The sequence below is a fragment of the Trachurus japonicus genome, chromosome 17, assembly GCF_045865225.1.
Source record: "Trachurus japonicus isolate A0001 chromosome 17, Traja_1.0".
Taxonomy (NCBI): Eukaryota; Metazoa; Chordata; class Actinopteri; order Carangiformes; family Carangidae; genus Trachurus; species Trachurus japonicus.
The window spans coordinates 17,550,415-17,572,190 of NC_140923.1; the positions used below are offsets into that span (position 1 = coordinate 17,550,415).

The 21,776-nt window shown below is 42.5% G+C and overlaps 2 protein-coding genes across 5 annotated transcripts; both read left to right on the plus strand.

Annotated features, from left to right (window-relative positions):
* Nucleotides 1-677: 677 nt before the first annotated feature.
* gpt (glutamic--pyruvic transaminase) lies at nt 678-15,443 on the plus strand. 4 transcript variants are annotated; one of them, XM_085804524.1, is made up of 13 exons: nt 760-924; nt 3,827-3,877; nt 5,063-5,249; nt 9,140-9,229; nt 9,441-9,549; nt 9,725-9,858; nt 10,081-10,324; nt 10,829-10,908; nt 10,997-11,133; nt 11,272-11,446; nt 12,399-12,554; nt 14,349-14,461; nt 14,810-15,443. In XM_085804524.1, the coding sequence occupies exons 3-13, from the start codon at nt 5,112-5,114 to the stop codon at nt 14,898-14,900; spliced, it is 1,467 nt and encodes a 488-aa protein (XP_085660650.1). In that variant the 5' UTR covers nt 760-924; nt 3,827-3,877; nt 5,063-5,111; the 3' UTR covers nt 14,901-15,443. The 4 variants fall into 4 exon arrangements, with proteins under 4 accessions (XP_085660649.1, XP_085660650.1, XP_085660651.1 ...); XM_085804523.1 differs by lacking the exon at nt 3,827-3,877 and having other exon boundaries at nt 678-924; XM_085804525.1 differs by lacking the exons at nt 760-924; nt 3,827-3,877 and adding an exon at nt 4,324-4,445.
* On the plus strand, nt 1,274-3,291 carry fuz (fuzzy planar cell polarity protein). The gene has a single exon (XM_085804526.1). The coding sequence runs from the start codon at nt 1,346-1,348 to the stop codon at nt 2,672-2,674; it is 1,329 nt and encodes a 442-aa protein (XP_085660652.1). The 5' UTR covers nt 1,274-1,345; the 3' UTR covers nt 2,675-3,291.
* Nucleotides 15,444-21,776: the final 6,333 nt, after the last annotated feature.

The window sequence follows — 21,776 nt, forward strand, 5'->3', positions numbered from 1 at the left end:
TGCTGGTCAGCTGTTTCACAGCACTGCATGATGGACATGACTGCTTGTGAAAGGCAGCTGACAGAGTGCTGCCAGAGGTATTTTGGTGTATTCCAGATATAATCATGGAGGCAGCTGAGGTTTAGATCATGAAATAGACAAAATGAAGGTTACCTATTGATACATTACATTTCCATGTGTTTTACAAAAAACAGAAGATTCAAAAACAAAACTATTTAATTATTCAGTTCCCTGATTTTTCGGGCCAGTTCCTCAATTAGTTTTGGCCAGACTTGCAAATTGAGTTGTAGAGAACCATAACAAGTGTGTGTGTGTGTGTGTGTGGGGGGGGTTCTCAAATTCTTTACTAATGTGAATTAGAAATACAATATACATGCTAAAGTAAATAGAGGTGTTTTAGGGTGGGGAGGCTAAAAATACTTCAAAAGGAATCTGAATTGAAGAAAAATAATGAAATATAGATTCTTGTGTAAAACATCTAATAGGATTTTTTTTTTGTTTTTTATTCTATTGTTCAGTAATATTTTTTATTTGTTAATTTGACCATTTGCTTTGAGTAAAATCAGTTACTTGTATGATTATCTGATGAAACATCTAGCTAAATGTAACAGAATCGCCATTACCAATAAATGCACAGAACACTGAGGAGGAGCGCCATTCGCGGGGGTCGTTTTGACTCTCGCGAGAAGTGAGCTAACGGATGCTAAAACTCCATGCATGTGAACAACAGCACTTCTTCAACGCGCTTTTGGGGGCGGACTGGACTGAACTGAACCCAGGTCGGTCTGCTTGTACCGCTGCCTCGGCGGCTGCACCAGAGCTCGTAACTCACAACTGCCGCTCGACCAGCCGGATGTAACCGCCGTGTGTCCGCCCGACCGTTCGAAGAATGAATCATGGGACAGCGTTACTGTGGAAACGACGGTAACTTCTTTTGTTAACCTAGTAGCATGATGTTAAACAACAGTTAGCCGACACAACCGGGTGGTTAACGAAGCCAGCAGTGCGTGTTCGGTCAGGTCATGATAGATAGATAGATTTGCCGCATGATACACTGTCTTGTCGTTGTTATCTTAACCGCTTCAGCCAGCTTCAGCTGCGGGGAAATGGTTTAACCGTACGTACAGTAACGTTAACGGCTCATCCTGGTGCTTGCATTATGATGCAACACCGGAGCCAGATTTAGCTTAAACTGTTGGTTGTTCAGCTTCTGACTTTACGATTCTCATTATAACACAGTCAGATCAGCGAGGAGTTGAGTTAGTTGAGTGGTTCAGTGATCTGCTGCACCTGAAAAGCGAGTCTCTTGACCGTGCACTAGCTAAACAACCCCCCCCCAACCCCCATGATGATGATGATGATGCTCCAGGACCGGTCAACACAGCTCCTCTGCCTCACAGCCAGCAGTGGGGTTCCCCTTTTCACACGGGGAGCCTCCAAACAACAGCTGCCCTTCTCTGTCATCGGCTCCCTGAATGGTGTGCACATGTTTGGAGGTGGCCAGGGAGTGGTGCTGTCCTGCTGTGAGACTGAAGGCGGGGGGAAGGTCGTGTGGAGAGTTTTCCAGGACAGTGTGATGCTCATCGCTGTGACCGGAGGTGGACAAGGTGATGATGCAAGCAGCAGCAGCAGCAAAGAGGAGGAGGTGCGCCTACAACGCCTCCTGGAGAATGTGTGGAACTGCATGGTGCTGGTGTTGGGGCAGGATGAGCTGGCCAACATGAGGAATGTGGAGAGGCTGAAGAGGGACTTGCGTTCCTGCTTCAGCCTCATCGACCAGCTCTTGGAGGAGAGGCAAGAGGGCATCCTTGGCAGCTTGACACACTGTGCTGATTCGCTGCTGCCCCCAAACCCTGCTCTTCTCCAGGAGGCCGTGGACGGCTTCGCTCAGGCTGCGGACAGCGAGTTCGGTTGCCTCATTGTCCACGGGCGAGTAACGGCAGCAACTGAGAAGTGGTGGCGCCTGGCACCGCAAGAAGTTGTGCTGCTCTCCGCTTTGATTCGCTCCCTCTCGGCCTCGGGGTCAGCTTCTTGTGACTACCCAGTTTTCCTTCCTCATGGCAGTCCCACCGTGGCCCATCGCCTGCTCCGCTTCCAGCTCTTACCCGGGGCAGATGTGTGCGTGCTGTGCGGCCCTACCCCTTCCCTGCACAGAGCCGAGAGTGGGCTGGTGTGTCGTTTCTGGTCGCCCCTGGTGGAGACCCTGAGAGACTGCCTGGCTGTGGGAGAACGCTGTTTACCAGCATCTGTATCCCTGCGCCCTGACGTGCTGGCGCTTCTTCTCATCAACCGTGAAACGCGTCGGTCAGTCTCCTGCGTGCGGACGCTCACTAATCAGACGCCCGGTGACCCTCCTTTACCCGCCAAGGCCCGCTGCTGGGAGCTGCTGAAGCTGTTCTACATCTTCAGCACAACACGATACTTCAGCCAGGAAGAGACGCCGTGTGTCCCCCCAGAGGAGAGGGCTCAGAGAGGCAACACTGAAGACTTTGTTCTTGGATTCTCACACCAGCCGCTACAGTGCTACCTAGTTACAGAGGAGTGCAAAAGCTATGGGCTTCAGACAGCGCAGCATCAGCTCTTCCTGCTTATCCCATCATCGGTCCCCAGCTTTGCACTGCGTACAGTGGCCACGCAGACTCTCTCTGATATAGTTGCAGCCACTCATTTTTGATGAAAGAGTTTAGCTTTTTCTATAACATCTCAATTTAGAGTAGATCTCCAATGTTTCACCTCATATGTGAATTAACTGGTGAATAGCCTTTCACCTGTTATGTGAACTTTGACTGCAAACATATTATTACATGTTGACACACAGTTTTACAATAGAGGCGTAAAAACAACTGCCATCTGTTCATCTGATATCAACACCATGATTAGCTGACTCATAAGACCTGTTCAGTAGAAAAAATACATTGCCGTTAATCTGGTATGGAGTATGCCATACCAAAGTGAAAAATCCTTTGGCTTTGTTTTGCATTTAAGTGAAAGGTCACTGTCTCACAATTGTGTCTAACTTCACTGGCTTCAAGGCCAAATTGTCACAGCAATGAAAGCTGGATAGATAAGTTATAACAGTTTAAATTATCTTGGCTCACTGAATACTAACGTTATCACAAGGGTTGCACTGTATCTTAAATTGTATTAGAGATCATGTGAAAATGTTGCACTGGGATAAGGGCCTACTGTTCATTGTTATGACACTTGAATGATTTAGCCTTAAAAAAAAAAGAGGAAATAATTTATTTGTCTGCTCTAGTTCTGATCCTAAATATAGTTGGTTACTTAATACTTTCTATGGGTCTTTGTATCATTGAGTGATTTATTCCCATTTTTCTTACAGTTGATGTGATATAATAATGTCTGCACTCTGTTGGTTGAAAATGTCATTGCTAAATAAGTGTGCAGCTGCAAATAATATAAAACCACTTCCTAAAAACGAAGCAAAGGCACTTGAATGGTTTCAATATCAGTGTTTCAATTCAAACAGCCTGCCAGTGAAAGATAGTAATGTTTATATAGTGTTTTATTCATATATCGGCCAGTGTTATGATAGCTGACACAGCATGGATCAAGTGGACTGCAAAGTGTGTTGAACTTTAAAATGATAAAAGTCACAAAATTATGTGCTAGAGAAAAAAAGCTGACTTTCACACTGTAAAATACTACAATAATAGTGTAGTAATAGACTATTGACAAAACAGACACACACCATTATTTGATAAACACACCAGGGCACAATAATTGCTGTGTTTTTGTCTTGTTTTTTCTTTTCTTTAAATCTCCACTGGCGATTTCAAGAACCTATCGCTCTCTCACTTTTCAGTGTGAAGGCAGAGTTTCACTGAAAGTCACACTGAGGATCAGTAACATCCCAGTAAGTAGTTTCAAATCCCGGTTTTCATTTAGACACTCTCTGCTCTTTATGTTCACTTTGTATAGATGTAGACTAGAGGTTACTGTGAGTGAGGCTGTCAGGGGAGCAGGACCAATGATGTGAAATTTGACCCCAGCCAGTAGACCACCAACAAAGGCCTAGATGCTGCTGAGCAACAGTGACACAATACATTTAACTATAGGCCAAAATTTATTCTCCCAACAGTTTGTTTTCTTGCATTCAAGTCATTTTTAATGTGGCATTTCTTTCTCTGTTGGCAGGTATGATAAAAACTTTAAGTAATTTGCATCAAGCCACCCAGCATAAGTCCAGTCCAGATAGGAGGAGCTTTCATAATTAATTTTCTTCACCTAGTCGCCTTCACAGTCTCCACCCAAATCGCATGGAGCTCCCAGGACAAAAAAAACGAGAAAAAAAAACGGAGGCTTGTCGCGGTTGGGAGCTGCTCCGGACCGCCGGTTATATATCACCGTGAGCCAGCAGATCTGTAGTCCAAAGCAGTTTAGAGCCAGTAACCGGAGAAGCGACCCTGACTGACAGCCTCACGGTGCGTAGGATACGGGAGAAGGAGTGGGGGTGGGTGGGATAACGGTGGACATGTAGCCACACAAAGGGGAGGGATACGTTCGCGCATGTAGTAGTTGTTGCCATGAGTGCAGGGAATGAACCCCAAAACTTTCAGAGGGAAAACTTTTGTCTGTGTGTGTGGGTGTGGGTGCAGGGCAAGAACCCTCCTGGGACTCTATTTTAATATTATCGACGTCCCATGAGCACTATCACCTCTGTGAAGGTTCAAAGGTCTGAACGCTTAGTCATTTTTAGGAGCGCGGCGGCGGCGTCCACTTGCACAACTTTGATTTCACTCCTCGAGTGAAGCAAGCGGCGGCATCGTGCAGGTCTTCTAGACTAGTCGAACCGCAGAGAGGGTTTTGTTCTTTTTTTTAAACAAAGTTTGCTCCACTTTTTAAAAAAAGAAGCGTGCAACATGTCAGCCTCACGGATGCAGTTGCTCTCATCCAGAAACGTCGGGCTCTTGAGCCGAGGTCGAAGCGAGTTGTTAGCCGGAGCTGGAGCCGGAGCGCGGCGGCTCGGTGGTTCTTCTCCCGGGGTCCGCTCACTGACCTGTCCCCCTCTGCCCTCCTCCTCTTCCTCCTCTCCCGGCAGAGCCTTATCGAGTCTGAGTGCAACGCGACGTGGACTCCCCAAAGAGAAAATGTCTGAAAATGGAGTGGTTCACCGGGCCAAGGTGCTGACCATCGACACCATGAACCCCACGGTGAAGAAGGTGGAGTACGCCGTGAGGGGGCCCATCGTGCAGCGGGCTGTGGAGCTGGAGAGGGAGCTCTCCGAGGTTTGTATAACTCAACAACAGGCACCTGGCTGGAGCCGCAGTTACAGCAGATCTCTTCGCACTTCTCATCTCTGTGCATGCTAAATATTATGTCATCATCAGTCTGTCATTGCATCAACTCACCATAAATTGTTTCTGCTGTTCAGTCTGTGGCATTGTACCCTTTATTGCCCAACATATTGTGTATAAGAAGACAGTTCAGTTCAGCTTTATTATCGCCCAGAGGGAAACTTGTTTTGCAGTGGTAGCAAAAATCACAAGGACAGTAACAGTAATACATAAAGAGATAGCACAAAAACTGTAAAACTGTAAAAACTGTTAAAAAAAAAAAAAAAACAACTTTCTAGGAGTCTCTTTATGTTTACTTAATTTAAATCGGATGATTATGGTAAATCATGATAAATCATCCGGGATTTGCCTCAATGATCCCCTGAGTCTTTTAACCTCAAATTGAAATAATTATTTTAAAATTACACGGAAGCTTTGACTCAATTAAAGGGGACCCTTCACCATGCTTATTTGCTCCTAATGAATGCTTGTGTTTTTTTGTCTGTGCCTGTCATTACTTATAATTGCAGATTAGTAGGTTTCCTTTCCTAATTATATTCTCATCATTGCAGTCTTAATATTATCCCGTAGGAAATTTCTGTGTCATCAACTTGGCGAATTGTTTACCCTGTCTTGTATCAAAGTCCATCAGTTAGTTAGTGATTCCTGAGAAAGTTGATCATATCAGACAATTTGTCGGGCCGGTATGATCCAGATTATACCCACAAAAGTTTCTCATCTCTCATCTTCGGTCCAGTCCTGAGAGTTAATCTCTAACTCATGGGTTTTTTTTTTTTGGAAGTCACATTCTTTGCTTTTTCATCCTGTCATGTTTTTTAAATCTCAGTTGCTCATGCAAAGAGGAAGAGAGGTGAAAGTCCATAGTCTGAATTACTGCAGTGTTTTTTCTGTCCAGTCTGGTTGTACCAACGTCTTTCACTGTCTGATGACCCAGTGATAAAATGTGTCAGTCAACCTATGAAAATTCCTAATGTCTAAGATATCAAACTGTCCGACCTGGCGAAACACAAACACAGTAATTGCTCTCTCGAAGGTGTAATGCCAGGAAATATTCTACTTTGCTCCTCTCTCTCGAACATTTTGATTGTATGAGATAAAGTAGTGTTATAGATATCACAGTTCCTTTGAAGTTACTGCCACTGCTGAGCCAGGTCATTTGTGCATTCCTCTTTTTTTAAGCACTATCTGATCCCTTCCTCTGGCACTGTTTATGGTGATGTGGCAACCAGCTGTTAGTGTACCGAGTGCAGTCTGGTGTGAAAACTGTCCTCTCTTGAGTGCTTTGCTCAGGAAGGGATGAGTATGCGAACAGATCCTTGCGCAGGTGAAATGCTCGGTGGCACGGGCCTGCAGGGGCCGTAATGACAGCAGTGACCTTTTTAACCAGATGGTTCACCGGTATCAAAGATTTTATGCTCTGCTTGTTCTGATCAGCGCTTATTCGCAGCCAACCCACCTCCCTGTGGGGTATTTATTTTCCTCTCAATTGTACGAAGAGGCTGAGCCGGCATTATCAAGCCCCGGTGTTTAGATGTTCAGAAAGCAGAAGAAATTGCGAACCCAGCCAAGATGTTGAGGGATGGGAGCAATTTCAGAGAAGCAATAAGATAATTACCATACTCGTTATAGCTGCTAACAGAGTTTTATTCATCACATTTCCCTTCAAGACGGGAGAAGTGCTGTTAATTCTTTCTTCATTAACCGCACATTTTCAACAGCAGGAGACAGCACTGAGTTAGAAAGCAAAAAAAAGGTAATCTACAATCCAGAGCTGAGATTCTGTAGACACTTCTTATTCTAAGTTTCGTCAACACATTCCTCTTCATTTTGCGGGCTCCTCTGTTTTCCAAGTCGCAGTGGTGGGCGGTGTTGTGTTACTTTGGGAAACAGGTCACAAGGGTATTCTTCTCTTTTGTCTGGTGGTATTAAATACGCAAATGCACACCGTGATCCTCTACTCCCGTTTCCAACACACCTTGAGGTCTCTGCTCTTCTCTTACAGTACAAGCATGGCATTGTTCCTGATTTCTTTTCCTTTCTTTTCCTTTAACAGTAAAGATGGGTTGAGTAGAACCAGACCAACACTGAGCCAACTGAGTGCACCAGTTAACAAGCACACACAGATAAAGGCTCCATGCAGTTATTACTTTGTGGTCTTTGTTTTTGTCCAAATGAGCAGCTAGCTGATAGTGAATGGGAACCCTTTGAGAGAGCTACAGACAATGGACACACATAACTTCATGGAGGAGACAAATTTTTGGTCACATCCTTTCCACACATTCTGCCAGAATGAAATGTGATATGCAAACCTTTGAAATGTTTCGCGTTAAAGAGGCCGTACTGAGTTTGCATTGGTCTGAATTTTGGATGTCTTTGGTATCGACTGGTGGAAAAATGGTGAATGATGAATTAATGACAATTCTTTGCTGCGGCTGAGCGTACTCAATACTGCATTATCTCTGCATCGAGAACACAAAGTTTCTCCTTCTGGTAGAACTTTAGCTCGACTGTTTATCAGTGATGGGGGACAAAAAGCTCTGGTTTTTCTGGTCTGTTCTCAAAAGCCGAGGTCAGTTTGTTTCTATAAGGTCTCTGTCATGAATGGGCGGTACTTTTGACCTAGGGGTGTTATTCCTCTCGTATTATGTTATTGGTCGAGCCAGAGAGACGCCTCTTATGTGTGACCAATGAGAGAACCAGAGGCTCACGCGCTCTAAATCTGAAGCCTGAATTGGATAAATCAAACAAACAAGCTGCTTTTATTTCTGCGGGGTGCGAGTGTGCGCGCTCCCACTTGTGGCCTCTTTGCGGTTTCACGCTGTTCCCAACATCTGGTGTTAACAGCATGTATGTGTGCGCTTGTGTTTGTGCACGTGTTTGCCTGCATTGCATTGCTGTTTGTCCTCTGTTTGTCAGTGATCTCAGCTGCTCAGGATAGCATATTTCTGAAATGTTATATTGTCCTGGAGCACAGTAAATGGATACGTTGGTTCTGGCAACACCTTCTCCCCAAATATTTATTTTGCTTTCAACTCACAGCTTTGTTGCCGTTATAAATCCAGATCTTACCTAGCCCACTCAAAATGAGGTTAAAGACGTCGGCGTGTGAATGTATGTCTCTGTGTTTATGGGTCAGAGGGTTAGTGGTATCAGTAATGATAAGGTGGATTACGCAGGTTGAAACTTTGTTTCCCTGTTTGCACACGCTATCAATGTCAAGGTTGTGAGTGCACAGAATTGTTTTTCCCAATTGGTTTCTATCCCTGGTACGATGTAGTGTAAGCTTCCTAAAATACCCTGCTGTATCCCATGTAGAATATACCGTAGATGTGTATTTGAGTAAGATCTCTGCTTTTCTGTCGATTAATATGTGTTCTGTACTACAATAGATAACTGTACTACAATAGATAGTAGCAGTAAGCATGTGTGTATGAGAAAGATATGGAAAGTTACCTCAGAGAGTGAACAGCTGACACCATTACTTAGAAATACTCTGACTGCAGCTGCTGTTTACTCAAACACAGGTTTACTCCAGAGAGTAATTTCCATATTTGTCATTAAATTGTCCCAAAGTACTCAGCCTCTTCTGGCTTCAATGTTTATGGAAAACCTGCATGTGTTTTTACACCTGTGTCAAGGTTGTTGAGGTCCAGTGGGGTGGGGCGGGGTGAGGGGTGGGGGTCTCATTTATAGTTGGGCATTGTTAAAGACCAGACACTGTAAAAATAACTAGTGTGCACTGCAAAGTGAATCAATGCTGTCACTTGTTCCCATTATTGAGATGTGTAATCATTTCTCTATGCTGTGTTTATGTTTTGCAGGGAATGAAGAAACCATTTGCTGAGGTCATCAAGGCCAACATTGGTGACGCGCATGCTATGGGACAGCAGCCAATCACTTTCTTCCGACAGGTCTGCTCCAATCCACCACCAACCACCCCCACAACCTCATCTAACCCCATCCTAAATATAGCAGCCTGCCCTGTGACTTCTGAATGACTAAAAAACTTATTTCATCCTCCTCAGATGAGTTGGTGTCAATCAGTCTTATGCGGTAATGGGTGGAGGATTTCACATTCTGTCCCTTCCACCCTTTGTACTCACACCTCCCCTTTGTTTCAAGGTCTTGGCTCTCTGCTCCTACCCTGAACTACTGAATGACAACGCATTCCCAGAGGATGCTAAAAGTAGAGCACACCGCATTCTCCAGTCCTGTGGAGGGAACAGTATGGGTGTGTATAAGATTGACAGCTTTTTTTTTGCACACACAGCAAGTTGGCTGTAACTCCCGTCCGCCTATTATCACCTCTTCTCTCTTTTATATGCACGTCGTGTGTCAAATGATGCTTGCTGATGGTGCGTCGTTGTGTTGAAGCTCAAAGTTGTCTCCATGTGAATCCCCCTCAGGCTCCTACAGCGCCAGTCAGGGCATCGACTCTGTGCGTCAGGATGTGGCCCGCTACATCGAGCGAAGGGACGGCGGCGTTCACTGCGACCCAGACAATATTTACCTCACCACGGGAGCCAGCGACGGCATTGTGGTACAAAGCACCTCTTATTTTTGACTTTACGACTTTGTATCTCTGGTGTACTTTTAATCATACATCTGAGTAAAATGAATGCAGTTAGACACAACAACTTGACAATAAATCCTCCTGTCATGAAAGTTGTAATGTTCTGTTTTTGTTGAAACTGCTTCAGAGAGTAACTTCGGTCAACTAAATTACAAAAACACCTCTGTATCAATCCAATACTCTCCCCAGACCATGCTGAAGCTGCTGGTGTGCGGCGAGGGTGCGGCCCGTGCAGGCGTTATGATCTCCATACCTCAGTATCCGCTGTATTCGGCTGCGTTGGCCGAACTTGGCGCCGTGCAGATCAACTATTACCTGAACGAAGAAAAATGCTGGAGCATGGACATCAGCGAGCTGCAGCGCGCCCTGGACGAAGCTCGGCAATACTGCAACCCTCGAGCCCTGTGCATCATCAACCCCGGAAACCCCACTGGTAAAGTTTTTCTACCAAAATTATTATTATTAACGTGTCAAATTGGATTACTGTAGATTAAATCTCCATACATAGCGTATAATGCAGTGTTTTTCAACCTTGGGGTCGGGACCCCACGTGCGGTCGCCTGGAATTCAAATGGGGTCGCCTGAAATGTCTAGTAATTGATAGAGAAAAAAAATACTGATAAAAATATATTTTTTAACTATTCTATACTTTCATTTCTTGAATATAAATCGAGTTCGAATAAAATGCAGAAATATCTGAGCTGGTGCATCTTGATTGATGGCCGTGATCACACAAATTTGTGATGTCAAAATGGGGTCACAAGCCAAAAAAGGTTGGGAACCACTGGTATAATGGATACATCCAGGCTCCTCTGTGGTTGACAGATTCCATGTGCTCCTCAAAGTGGAGCCACTAGGTGGCAGCAAATAGACGTGACTACCCGCTCGGTCACCATTTCAAATGCTTCTCCATAACGAGCCTCCTATTCTCTCACAGGTCAGGTCCAGAGCAGAGAGTGCATTGAAGATGTAATCCGATTCGCAGCAAAGGAACGTCTCTTCCTCATGGCTGATGAAGTATGGCCTCTGCATATCTCATTAACACCCGCCAGCTTTCTGGTCCACTTCACCCTGTGAGATGTCTGATTGTGTCTCCATCACCCAGGTGTACCAGGACAACGTGTATGCCGACGGTTGCCAGTTCCACTCATTTAAGAAGGTTCTGTTTGAGATGGGCCCCGAGTACTCGAATACAGTGGAACTGGTATCGTTCCACTCCACTTCAAAGTGTTACATGGGAGAGTAAGTAGTCTCACTCATGATAAATCCGTCAGACCTTGTGACCACAATGTTGACAGCGAGGTCTCTGCGTGTTTGTTGTCATACATACATTTTTCTGTGACGCTACTTCACGTCGTAATGTTTTTGTCTTCTTCTAAGGTGTGGCTTCCGTGGCGGCTACATGGAGATCATCAACATGGACGATGATGTGAAGGCGCAGCTGACCAAACTGGTGTCGGTCCGTCTGTGTCCTCCCGTTCCTGGTCAGGCTCTGATGGACCTGGTGGTCAACCCCCCGCAGCCCGGGGAACCGTCGTATGACAACTTCATCAAGGTGCCGTTTGTAATCCTACAGCTTTCACTATTCACAGATAATCAGCTCACCAATACAGTTTATAATCTCATTAAACCATAATCTGTTGTACAGTACAGTACACTGACACAAGTGGGATTACACATTCTTATTGCAATGTATTATTAATGCAACGCCATTGATAATGGGTTTTCCATAGTCTTTTTTTTTCCTTTAATTGGCTATTTTGTTTCTCAACTTTTCTCATCCCTTTTCTCTGGGGACATATAGACTTTGGAGCTCTTTTTGAAGGTGTTAGACTGTTTGACTTTTAGAATAATGTCCTTTTATGTAGCTGTTATAATGGCTTCCACTGTATGCATACTGTTACACTTAGTTTTATCTCAAATCTGTGAATCTGAAATCACTTCAAGTGTATCAACCAGCTGCTTTGGGGAGAGTATATATAGATTACTTATGAAACCCTGTAAAAGTCATGACCTTTTGTTAGTATGAAAAATTATCTTGTGTGTGAAAGGATTCATATGATCTGTTTGCACTTATTGTACAGTGTTTGACATGGGCTTTCATCCGTCTAGTGGAACTCACTGCGGTCTGGAGGATCTCAAGCAGAAAACTTCATTTAAACAGGCCAGAGACAGAGTGGGGTATTATTTCATTTACAACCAATAATATAAGCCAGGGGACAACTTAATGGTGCTGAAACATAACCCTCTCCACAATTGGTCATTTTTACACAGCTTTAGGACTTTGAAATGCCATTTCCTGTGGTTAAGATTTCCTCCAGACCACCTTGAGCCTGATAAGACAGGGGTATTGTTAGATAAGATGAATGTTTCTTGTGCAGTCAATCACAGGCATCGCAAATGTAGTTGCCAGTGGTTTCTGATTCTCCTAACGTCTCACTTTGGTTTAATCTATTTTTCTCTCTATCCTCTTTCTATCCTCTCTCTTTCTCTCTCTCAACACCCAGGAGCGCACAGCCACCCTAAGTGCCTTAGAAGAGAAGGCCAAACTCACCGAGCAGGTTCTCAATACTGTGCAAGGCATCAGCTGCAATCCTGTGCAGGGCGCCATGTACTCCTTCCCGTGCATAACCATCCCTGAAAAGGCCATCAAAGAGGCCAAGGTCAGTCCTTAACCCCTTTACAAACATTTTAATGAATTAGTTTTACGGTTCAAGCGCATTGATCATGAGAGGAATAAAATATATATATTTATATATTTTTTCTCGATGGTCTGTCCTCCCCACTACACATCGGATTCTTTCACGTTATTTCTCTTCATGGTATCAACATGCATTGATCCACCACACTCATGTTCCCCTACCAACATCATTACACACAACACAAGGCCGACATCTCACTTTCTACACTGTGCTGGATTAAATAACACTTTAACCAGGTTCTCACTATATCAGCCTCCCCTTTGCTAAAGGGAACAAATGATTTCCAATAGCTCGTGGTTTCAAGCCTGTCCCGTGGTTGACTGCTCAGTAGGAATTTCAGCGAGGGGCGGGTAAACCAGGGCCGCTGAGAATCCGATTAGCCTTACAGAGGATAAGGTCAGAGTAAAGCTTGACCCCCTGACACCTGATCAATTCAAGTGACTGTCCTCACCATCCAGATCACACAGTTGTAGTACAGTATGCCTATATCTTGTTCTTGCCTGTGCTTTTCCCCGAGAACACGTCTTAGTGTCAACATTGCCACTGACACAACCATTTTGCACTTCAGCTTGTCCTTAATCACTTAAAAAGTTTTACAAAAGCTTTGGATCCTGAGGATATACTAAAGATTTATTTTACTTCAAAGTACTATTCACCTCCTTTTTTGTTTTTTTTTGTCCTTATCAACCTTCAGATTCCTTTTTTACAGCTGAATAAATGTCCTTATGTCCTCACTCAAAGCCGAAGGGCGCCTCTCCTAAAGTAACTGTGAAACACACTGACAAAAGGGGAGAACAGTTACCATGAAACTCTGGAATACATTTTTTAAAATGGTAAAAATGATTGAAAATGAAGAGCTTTTCCAGAGCTCCTTCAGAAATAAAGCGCTGAATAATAAATCATGATTACCCATGGCTATTTGTTACAAAGAGGTGATCAGTTGAGCTGTTTCTGCTTTCATTTGGTCCACTTCTACTGTACATTGATTTGATTATCTGCAAATTGAAAATCATTCCCACTAAATTCAAGCAATAAATTAAAACAGAATGCACTGGAAGGAAAATAATAGAAGTGACGTGAATGCCCCAGAAAAGTGCATGCAATACTTAAAGCAGAAGTAAGTGATATATTTGTGTTAATATAAGTCTTAAATAGTTATATCTTCCGACAGCAATCACTTACATAGAGTGTTTGGTCTGAAACACGGGTCTGTCAGTCCCTCTGCTCTGCTCTGAGCCGAGGAGAAAACATTTATCGTATCCTACAGTTTTTATCCAATGAGGAGAGAGAACGGCATGCAGGGCTGTGTGTGCAGCCAAGGAACGCCGTGAATGTGGCGACGTAGGGACGAGGACTGTTATGGTGCGTTCAAGGAAACTCGTTTTTTTCCGACCTGTGAAATCGTACCAGTTCGATCTGGTACATAGAGACGTACTGGTATGATTTCACGGGTCGGAAGTTACGAGTGGCCGTTATAGTGACTTTCACTGGTAAAACAGGTCGGAAAAACACGAGTGGGTTGCCTGGAACGCTACAAAGTCGTAAGTTGTGACTTGAAGCTGTAATTTATGATTTCAAAAGCCTACCTGGAACGCAGCATTAGCGAAAACGACCAGATCACTCACTTCTGCTTTAACAAGCAGCAGAGCTTGTATATGGCTGAAGTCCTGATCAAATTCACACTCTTTGGAGCCAGCTGCATACATATATAGAATATTATTATAGCTCTTTCATGTTCCTTTTCCTCTCTATTAGGACATGGGTCAGCAGCCAGACATGTTTTACTGCATGAAGATGCTGGAAGAGACGGGGATCTGCCTCGTCCCTGGAAGCGGCTTCGGCCAGAGGGATGGAACCTACCACTTCAGGTTGTAAATTGCACACAGGTGCACGGTTTAAAGTACGCCTAGTTCAAAGTAATTAGGTCTAATACTAATAGTCTTGCAATTATTAATGATTATTTTATGCACACTTGCAAATTTAAACAGTTTTACACTAGCTATGCTGTATTTTAGTTTTTTATTGGTACCTAATAACTGGCAAATGACTATAAAGAAGGGAGACTGATTGTCTTGTTTTTCCATCATACTCTCTGTGGTTATTGAATAATCTTTAGAAATATTTCTGGTTGGAGATGAATTGTTAACTTCTTCCCAAGACATCACCACGGTAATGATTAATTTCTCTCCTTTCTTATCTTCCTCCCTTCCTGTCAGGATGACCATCTTGCCGCCGAGAGAAAAGCTGCAGATCCTGCTCAACAAAGTCAAGGAGTTCCACCAGAAATTCACCCAGCAGTATTCTTAAATTCGCCCACTCTCAAAGGGAGGAGCTCACCATCCACAACCACAAAGAACTCAGCCAATCACCATTTATGTGTCACTAATAAGTGCCTTCTCTACGACGGCTCTGGTGGTCTCTGTGATGACACACTTCGGCCTCTACAGCAGTTTCACTCGGACATTGGTGGACAGTACACAAGGCACCGTTTTTGTGTCAGAAATCAAAACTAAACTGGAAGATAAAGATGAAGAATTGAATTCAGAGCCATGTGTCAGTTAAGTACGGAAAACGTGGCTACGGTATATCTAATGTTGTTCCTGTTCGGAAAGATGTATTTACTCTGAGTCTGTGTATTTGTGAGTATGAGCGATAGACTGTATATGTCAATGCCAAGCTTAAAAAAAGGTACCATTGAAGAAAATGTGATGCTGCTTAAAACCTTTTTAGTATGTGTTAAAATATTCCATTCCTGTAGGCTGTACTGGAAAGTGAGAATATAGAAGAAAGGCTCGTTTGCATGATGATTAAGAAATGATTTTGTAGAGTCAAAATAAACGCAACAGTCTACGGTGTGTCTCGTTATTTTAGAAGGCGCTTTTGGATCAGTTTAGATAATAGGAGGACAAACAGATCATACCTAAGTGCTAGTGCATTTTTTAACATTTACATCTATCAAGGCAGTAGTAGTTTGTCTAATATTTGAACAGAAATAGTCTATCTCTGCATTTATAACATATTAGGCCAATGAGACAATTATATAATTCACAAAATGTTAGGCATTAAGATAACAATACAATGTTTTAGTTTTTCCTCTTCCTCTTCAAAATAAAAAGTTAGAGTTAAAAAGAAAATAATATTAAACACTCGCTCAGCTAAGTAGACTCAGGGGTGCCTTCCCTCATGTCTTGACTCATACACATAGAAATGTGTTTTTATTGGCCAAAATAAATCAAGAAATTAACACACCGCATGTATAATAATGATTACATCCGTGAGGCAAATTAATTCATCAGTTGTGTGGCAAACGTGTTGTTTCTGGCCACCTGAGTTCAATATTTGTTCTCTTATTACCTCTGCTTCCTCTTAGATGGATACATGGTTCCTTTGCTGCAAAATGTTCCTCCTGATGTTTCCCTGAAAATCAAAACACTATGATAAAACAGATTTCAAAATTGGACAGTGATACTCAGTTGGATCATCACAGCACAATTGCACACTGGAATTTGATTCAATGTTAAAAGTTTTTTAAAAAAAAACTATTTATTGGTGCAACTTAAAAATTCAATTTGCCATTTCCCTGTAAGTGCTATCTGTGGCCACAGTGGGTGCTGTTCAGCAAGTCACAAACATAGACTGTAATCAAACCAATTCATATATGTAAACATTTTTTTTAATGCTTGTCTGTATGGTACTTTTAAGTAGTTGTGTGTGAAGCCAAATAAAGGACAGATAGCTTCTCTGTTGTGTATCACTTGATAATTGCCAAAGGTATGTAGACAGTTTCCACTTCACTGATAAAGACTAAGGTGGCTCCGGCTCTGCAGACCTCGCACACATCTGTGCGAAGGTGAGATGTGAGCTGTCTGCACACTGCGGAAACCGTCACCTGTGATAATGATTGTTCATTCAGGCTCAAAGGACCGGATGTGTTGATACCACAACTGTCTTTATTGTCTCTATTAGTCTGTCGTCTATTTTATTGCCTAGTATGCAATTTTCCAAGCAGGTCAGATGATGAATGGCACTGCAGATTGCTTGTGTGTGAGTGTGCGTGTGTGTGTGTGTGTGTGTGTGTGTGTGTGTGTGTGCTGTAGAGACTGAATGACTATGTAGAGGGTGTGTTAAAGTGAAGCTTGTACTTTGAAGGGGTTTTCTGCTCTCTTCCTCTCTACTCCACAGTGGCTGTCAGCTTTAATTATCTTTGACAAAGGGCCTCCTGAATCCTAATTATACTGAGCTTTGTCTTTCCTGGAGCACCTCACCATTCACTCCAGCAGCATGACGTGCTCACACGTTCCACTGCTCTTCACTCTAAATTAATTGGGTACGTTTGCATTTTTTTCCTCTCTTCTCTTGACATCTTTTGGGAATCAAAGGTCATCATTAGTTCGGGTGAGGATGTAGGGTGACAGAGAGCCAGTCATGCATCAGACATCAGCGCTGTCATGTGGCTCTCCTGGTTATGACAATGACCAGTCTCTAGTCTCTGTGTACAGTCTTATATGAGGAGATACATACCGACTGGAACAGCTTATTGTGAACGTGTGCCGTTTGTGAAATTGTGGATCACATTGGGATCAATAGTCTGTATGTGTGGACAGTTCAGCTGGTCCAACTCTTCACTTTGACTGATACACCCAGGTATTTGAAACCTTAACTCATCTATTTTTACCTCGCCAAAAGGTATTTATCATTAAAATAGAAGTAAAGAAGTAAACACAATCAAACATATCCAAAAGCAAATCGATAACAATCATAAATTACTATACTGATGATATGTTGAACGTGTTAGCCATACATATCACACAGAACATTCATGTTCCTTTGGACTTGTGTTTCAATCACCTGCTGACTATAAATCAGGGTATAAGTAGCTGATGTAATAAGAAAAATCTTTGAATTCCTCGAACATGTCAACATGTTGCAGGCTCATAAATGGACATTCATGGACACAGCAGTTTTTCCGGTGTTGTTGATGTTAACTGCTCACTCAGTGATACATTAATTTGCTGCGCAATGTGTTCCAGTGTCTGCCCTTTGGCTTTCGCTGTAACTCTGGAGCTGAATTTCCCTCTCAAACCGTTATAGCCTATGTGAAATGACCAGCATGGTGATTAAACATGAGTAATAAATAAATATCTAATAATTATCGGCATGTGAACACTGCACTGAATGTTCGAATAATTTGCAGCTTCCTTTAAATCTGTGTAACAATTTACTTTGTTAAAGCAGAAGTAAGCGATCCGGTTGTTGTGGCTAACTTCTTGTCAGCCGATGGAGTTAGCAGTCCCCGCCCTCGTCCCTACGTCACCACATTCACACGCATCCCTTGACTGCACACAGAGAGGACCGCCCCTTTATGCCGTTCTCTCTCCTCATTGGATAAAGGTTGTAGGATACAAGGAAAGTTTTCTCCTCGGCTTACAGCAGAGCAGAGTGACTGACAGACCCGTGTTTCAGACCAAACACTCTATGTAAGTGATTGCTGTCGGAAGATATAACTATTTAAGACTTATATTAACACAAACATTCCGCTTACTTCTGCTTTAAGTTGTTCATAATAACTAAGTTCTATGATCAATGAATTTCACTGTCCATTCATCACTAGGGCTGCATTTGGGTTTTGTTCCCCCTCCTTCTTTCTAACAACCAATCAGAGCTTAAAAAAGAATGAGTCATCCCTATAACGTGGTCAGGTCCACACCTGCCCACTAAGATAAAAGTTTCTGTCCCTTCCTTGCTCAGAGTTGCTCTCAGAAACTTCCTAAATCACTCTGAAGCTAATTTTAGGCTGAGTTAGGAGCTGAGAATTTGTGAATTACAGACCCAGTTATTTACTCTCCTTTTAGCTCCACTTTGGGTCCCCACCAACATCTGAGGGAAATATCTGTCTTATAAGCAAGTTGCTATAGTTTTGTCATTTGGTGACAGACAGATAGTGTCCAGTGAGTATTTATTCATTTGTTTTTTTTATGTTTATTTACTCATAAAAACAGTGTCATGTGTGGAAAATATGCTTATAAGAGCAGTGAGACTGAACCATTGAGCGGTGACCCTATAACAAGCTGAAAGACACTAAATCGCTTTGTATAGGGCTGGACTTACCTGCAGATTAATTCTCTGTGGGTTTTCCACTACAACAAGTGACACCCTCCCTTTCATAAACACATAGCCTACTGTAACCTTGTCATCCAACTTGCTAATAGGAAAATATTGATTAGAGCAGCTTTAACAAAGCCCTAAAGGCTGCCTACTTCATGTTGCCAAGAACGTTCAGGCGGAGAGAGGCTTTATTTATTAACCTAAAAAGAAAATCACATTTTAACATATTGATTCTAAAAATCCTTACATCAGCCAATAAAATGCCCACGTGGAACTTCCTTTGGCTGATAAAATCTAAGGAAAATGACGTCAAACATCCTAAGCCCTGCAGCTGATGTGGAAGGTAAATTCAATCGGTACAGAGCTGGAAGATTTTTTATTTAAAACATATATCTGGCAAAAAAAAAATGTGGGGGCTTCAGTTCTGCATCTAAAAGCACTGAGATATAATCTTTCCTGTCATGATTGCATTTTTTTCCCCTTTTTGTTATTTTTTGCTTGAATGACTCAGTGGAATTATCTTGTATGGAGGATTTACTGTTTGTTAAGATGACTCTTTAAATGTATCATTCTGTGAAGTCAGTCTCACCAATTTGGAAACAAAAAAAGTCCACAGAAGAAATACTGAATCATCCAGGTCTGTTTCTATCTTTGTCCTGCATGTTATCATTAAAACAATTAAAACGTGCTGTAAATGGAACTGGTGTGAGTGAGTCAGACGAAGCATCAGTATCTCCAATCAACAGCTGCATTGTTTTCATGAAGGCATGACGTGCTGGACTCTGTTGTTGCAATCACTATGTTGAATACAGTGATTTGCATTTAGTTGCTGTGTAATTGTACATCTCAGTTTAAAACAATGAGATTTCTGCATCCCCTGACGTGTTTGGATGTTTCTGAATGTGAGCTTGATTTGTTTCCATATTATGGACATTTCTTTTTCTTTCTTTTCTTTTTTTTTTTTTAAAGGTTTTGTTCTTTCAGATTGAAACAAATATAAACCTAGAAAACAACAACTATTGAGGAAGCTGACAGACCTTTGGGAGATATGGCATGTTGCTTAAGAGGATCGTGGGTCACATTTTGGACATGAAAAATGATACCACTGTCATATTTACCCAATAAATGTAGGACTAATACCGCCAGAAACAAATTAGCTTAAAGGGATAGTAGCATTTTTTTTAAAAAGTGGAGTTGTATGATCTACAAATAGCCCCTAAGTACTTTAATTGCAGTAGAAGACTCTCTGCACTCCTCCCATTAGCAACGCCAGCCCATAGCCCTGCCCAGAGATTTACAACATACATTGTTGTGAATGGACCCAAAGAAACGGCCTATTTTTGTGGCCTAAAAGAGGTTTTACCTGAAAAAAAAATACACAGTTCCATTATATTCTATAATATAATTTTTTCCAGCCCCTCAAAGTGCAGGAAAAATGCAGTTTTTATTTGGACCTAACCAACTGCTGGTTGGGGGGCGCTAACCCTGGGCCGGAGGGATACGTGAGTTGGTTAGGTCCAAATAAAAACTGTGTTTTTCCTGCACTTTGAAAGGCTGGAAAAAATTATATTATAGCGAACAATGGAACTGTGTATTTTTTTTCACGTAAAACCTCTTTTAGGCAGCGAAAATAGGCCATTTCTTTGGGTCCATTCACAACACTGTATGTTGTAAATCTCTGGGCAGGGCTATGGGCTGGCGTTACTAACGGGAGGAGTGTAGAGAGTCTTCTACTGCAATTAAAGCAGAACTATGCAGGTAGGCCGGAAATAGCTCGCTCCTTCGTTGGTTTCTCTTTTTTTCCCTCTCCGGAGCTCCCCCACAGTTCTGGTAGGCACATGTCACTGTCGTAAAAAAAAAAAAAACTCGCCGCCGCCACCTCCTCCACCCCCCCTACACGTGCTTGTGTTTACTGCTGTTTGCTAAGCCCTGCTAACACGGAGCTAATGCTAACACGGAGCTAATGCTAACACGGAGCTAACGCTATGCTAACACGGAGCTAACGCTAACACGGCGCTAACGCTAATACAGCCACACACAGGCACAAAGACACAGACATACACACACAGGAATAAAGGTTCCAAAACGCGAAGGTGTGTGTGTGTGTGTCATGATGTATTACATTATCTTATAAAAGACCCATGGTGTGTGTATCTGTGTTAGCATTAGCTCCCCGTTAGCCACAAGCTGAACTTCATCAGTAAACATTTCATGTTTCCATGGTTTCCTCCGACTTTCCGAACTCAAACCAATCACGATTCGTGACATGCATGACGTCATCTGCGGTCTTATCTCGTACTGCCGTAAGGCAGTTTCTCGCGATACTTCTATCCATTGACGAGATTTGTAACACCGAGACGGACGACTGATCTTGCAAGTGCGGTTTTCAGCCAGTGGGGGGGGTGAGCGCATTGGCCTAGACCCCATTCACTTCATAACAGGTCACTCAACCATCACAGTGACTCTGAGCCACAATAATTACAGCCCAAATCCTGCATAGTTCTGCTTTAAAGTACTTAGGGGCTATTTGTAGATCATACAACCCCACTTTAAAAAAAATGCTACTATCCCTTTAAATTGGTTCAACATAAAAATAAACACATACTATTCCTTTGATGTGCCCTTGAAAACAAAACCATTTGTTACAGATGTTGTTAAAAAGATAATGTTGCAAGCAAGTAGGCTATCCAATAAATAGGAGCTTTAATACAGTGTGCGGATATCCCCTTTTTTCTTTGGAAAAAGCTAATGTTGACCTTGGAAACTGAAATTTCCGCACTTTTGGAAAATATTTGTTGATGCTGTGTTCATTATTTTATTTACTACAAATGTTAAAGCTAATGTTTGTTGATTTTTTTCTTCTTCCGTTTTTCAGTTGGTTCAAACTGTTTTTCTTTGATATTTGCAGGATATGTACTTTGAACATGTTAAGGTTAGCAAAACCTAAATCTTTTTTTCTATTTCTCGACCCAAACAAAATGTAAGTAAAGTGTAAAGTGTGATTCACATTTTCACATGACACACACACAAGTAAATACAAAATGGAGAAGGGCAGATTTGGAAGAAGAAGTAAAAGGA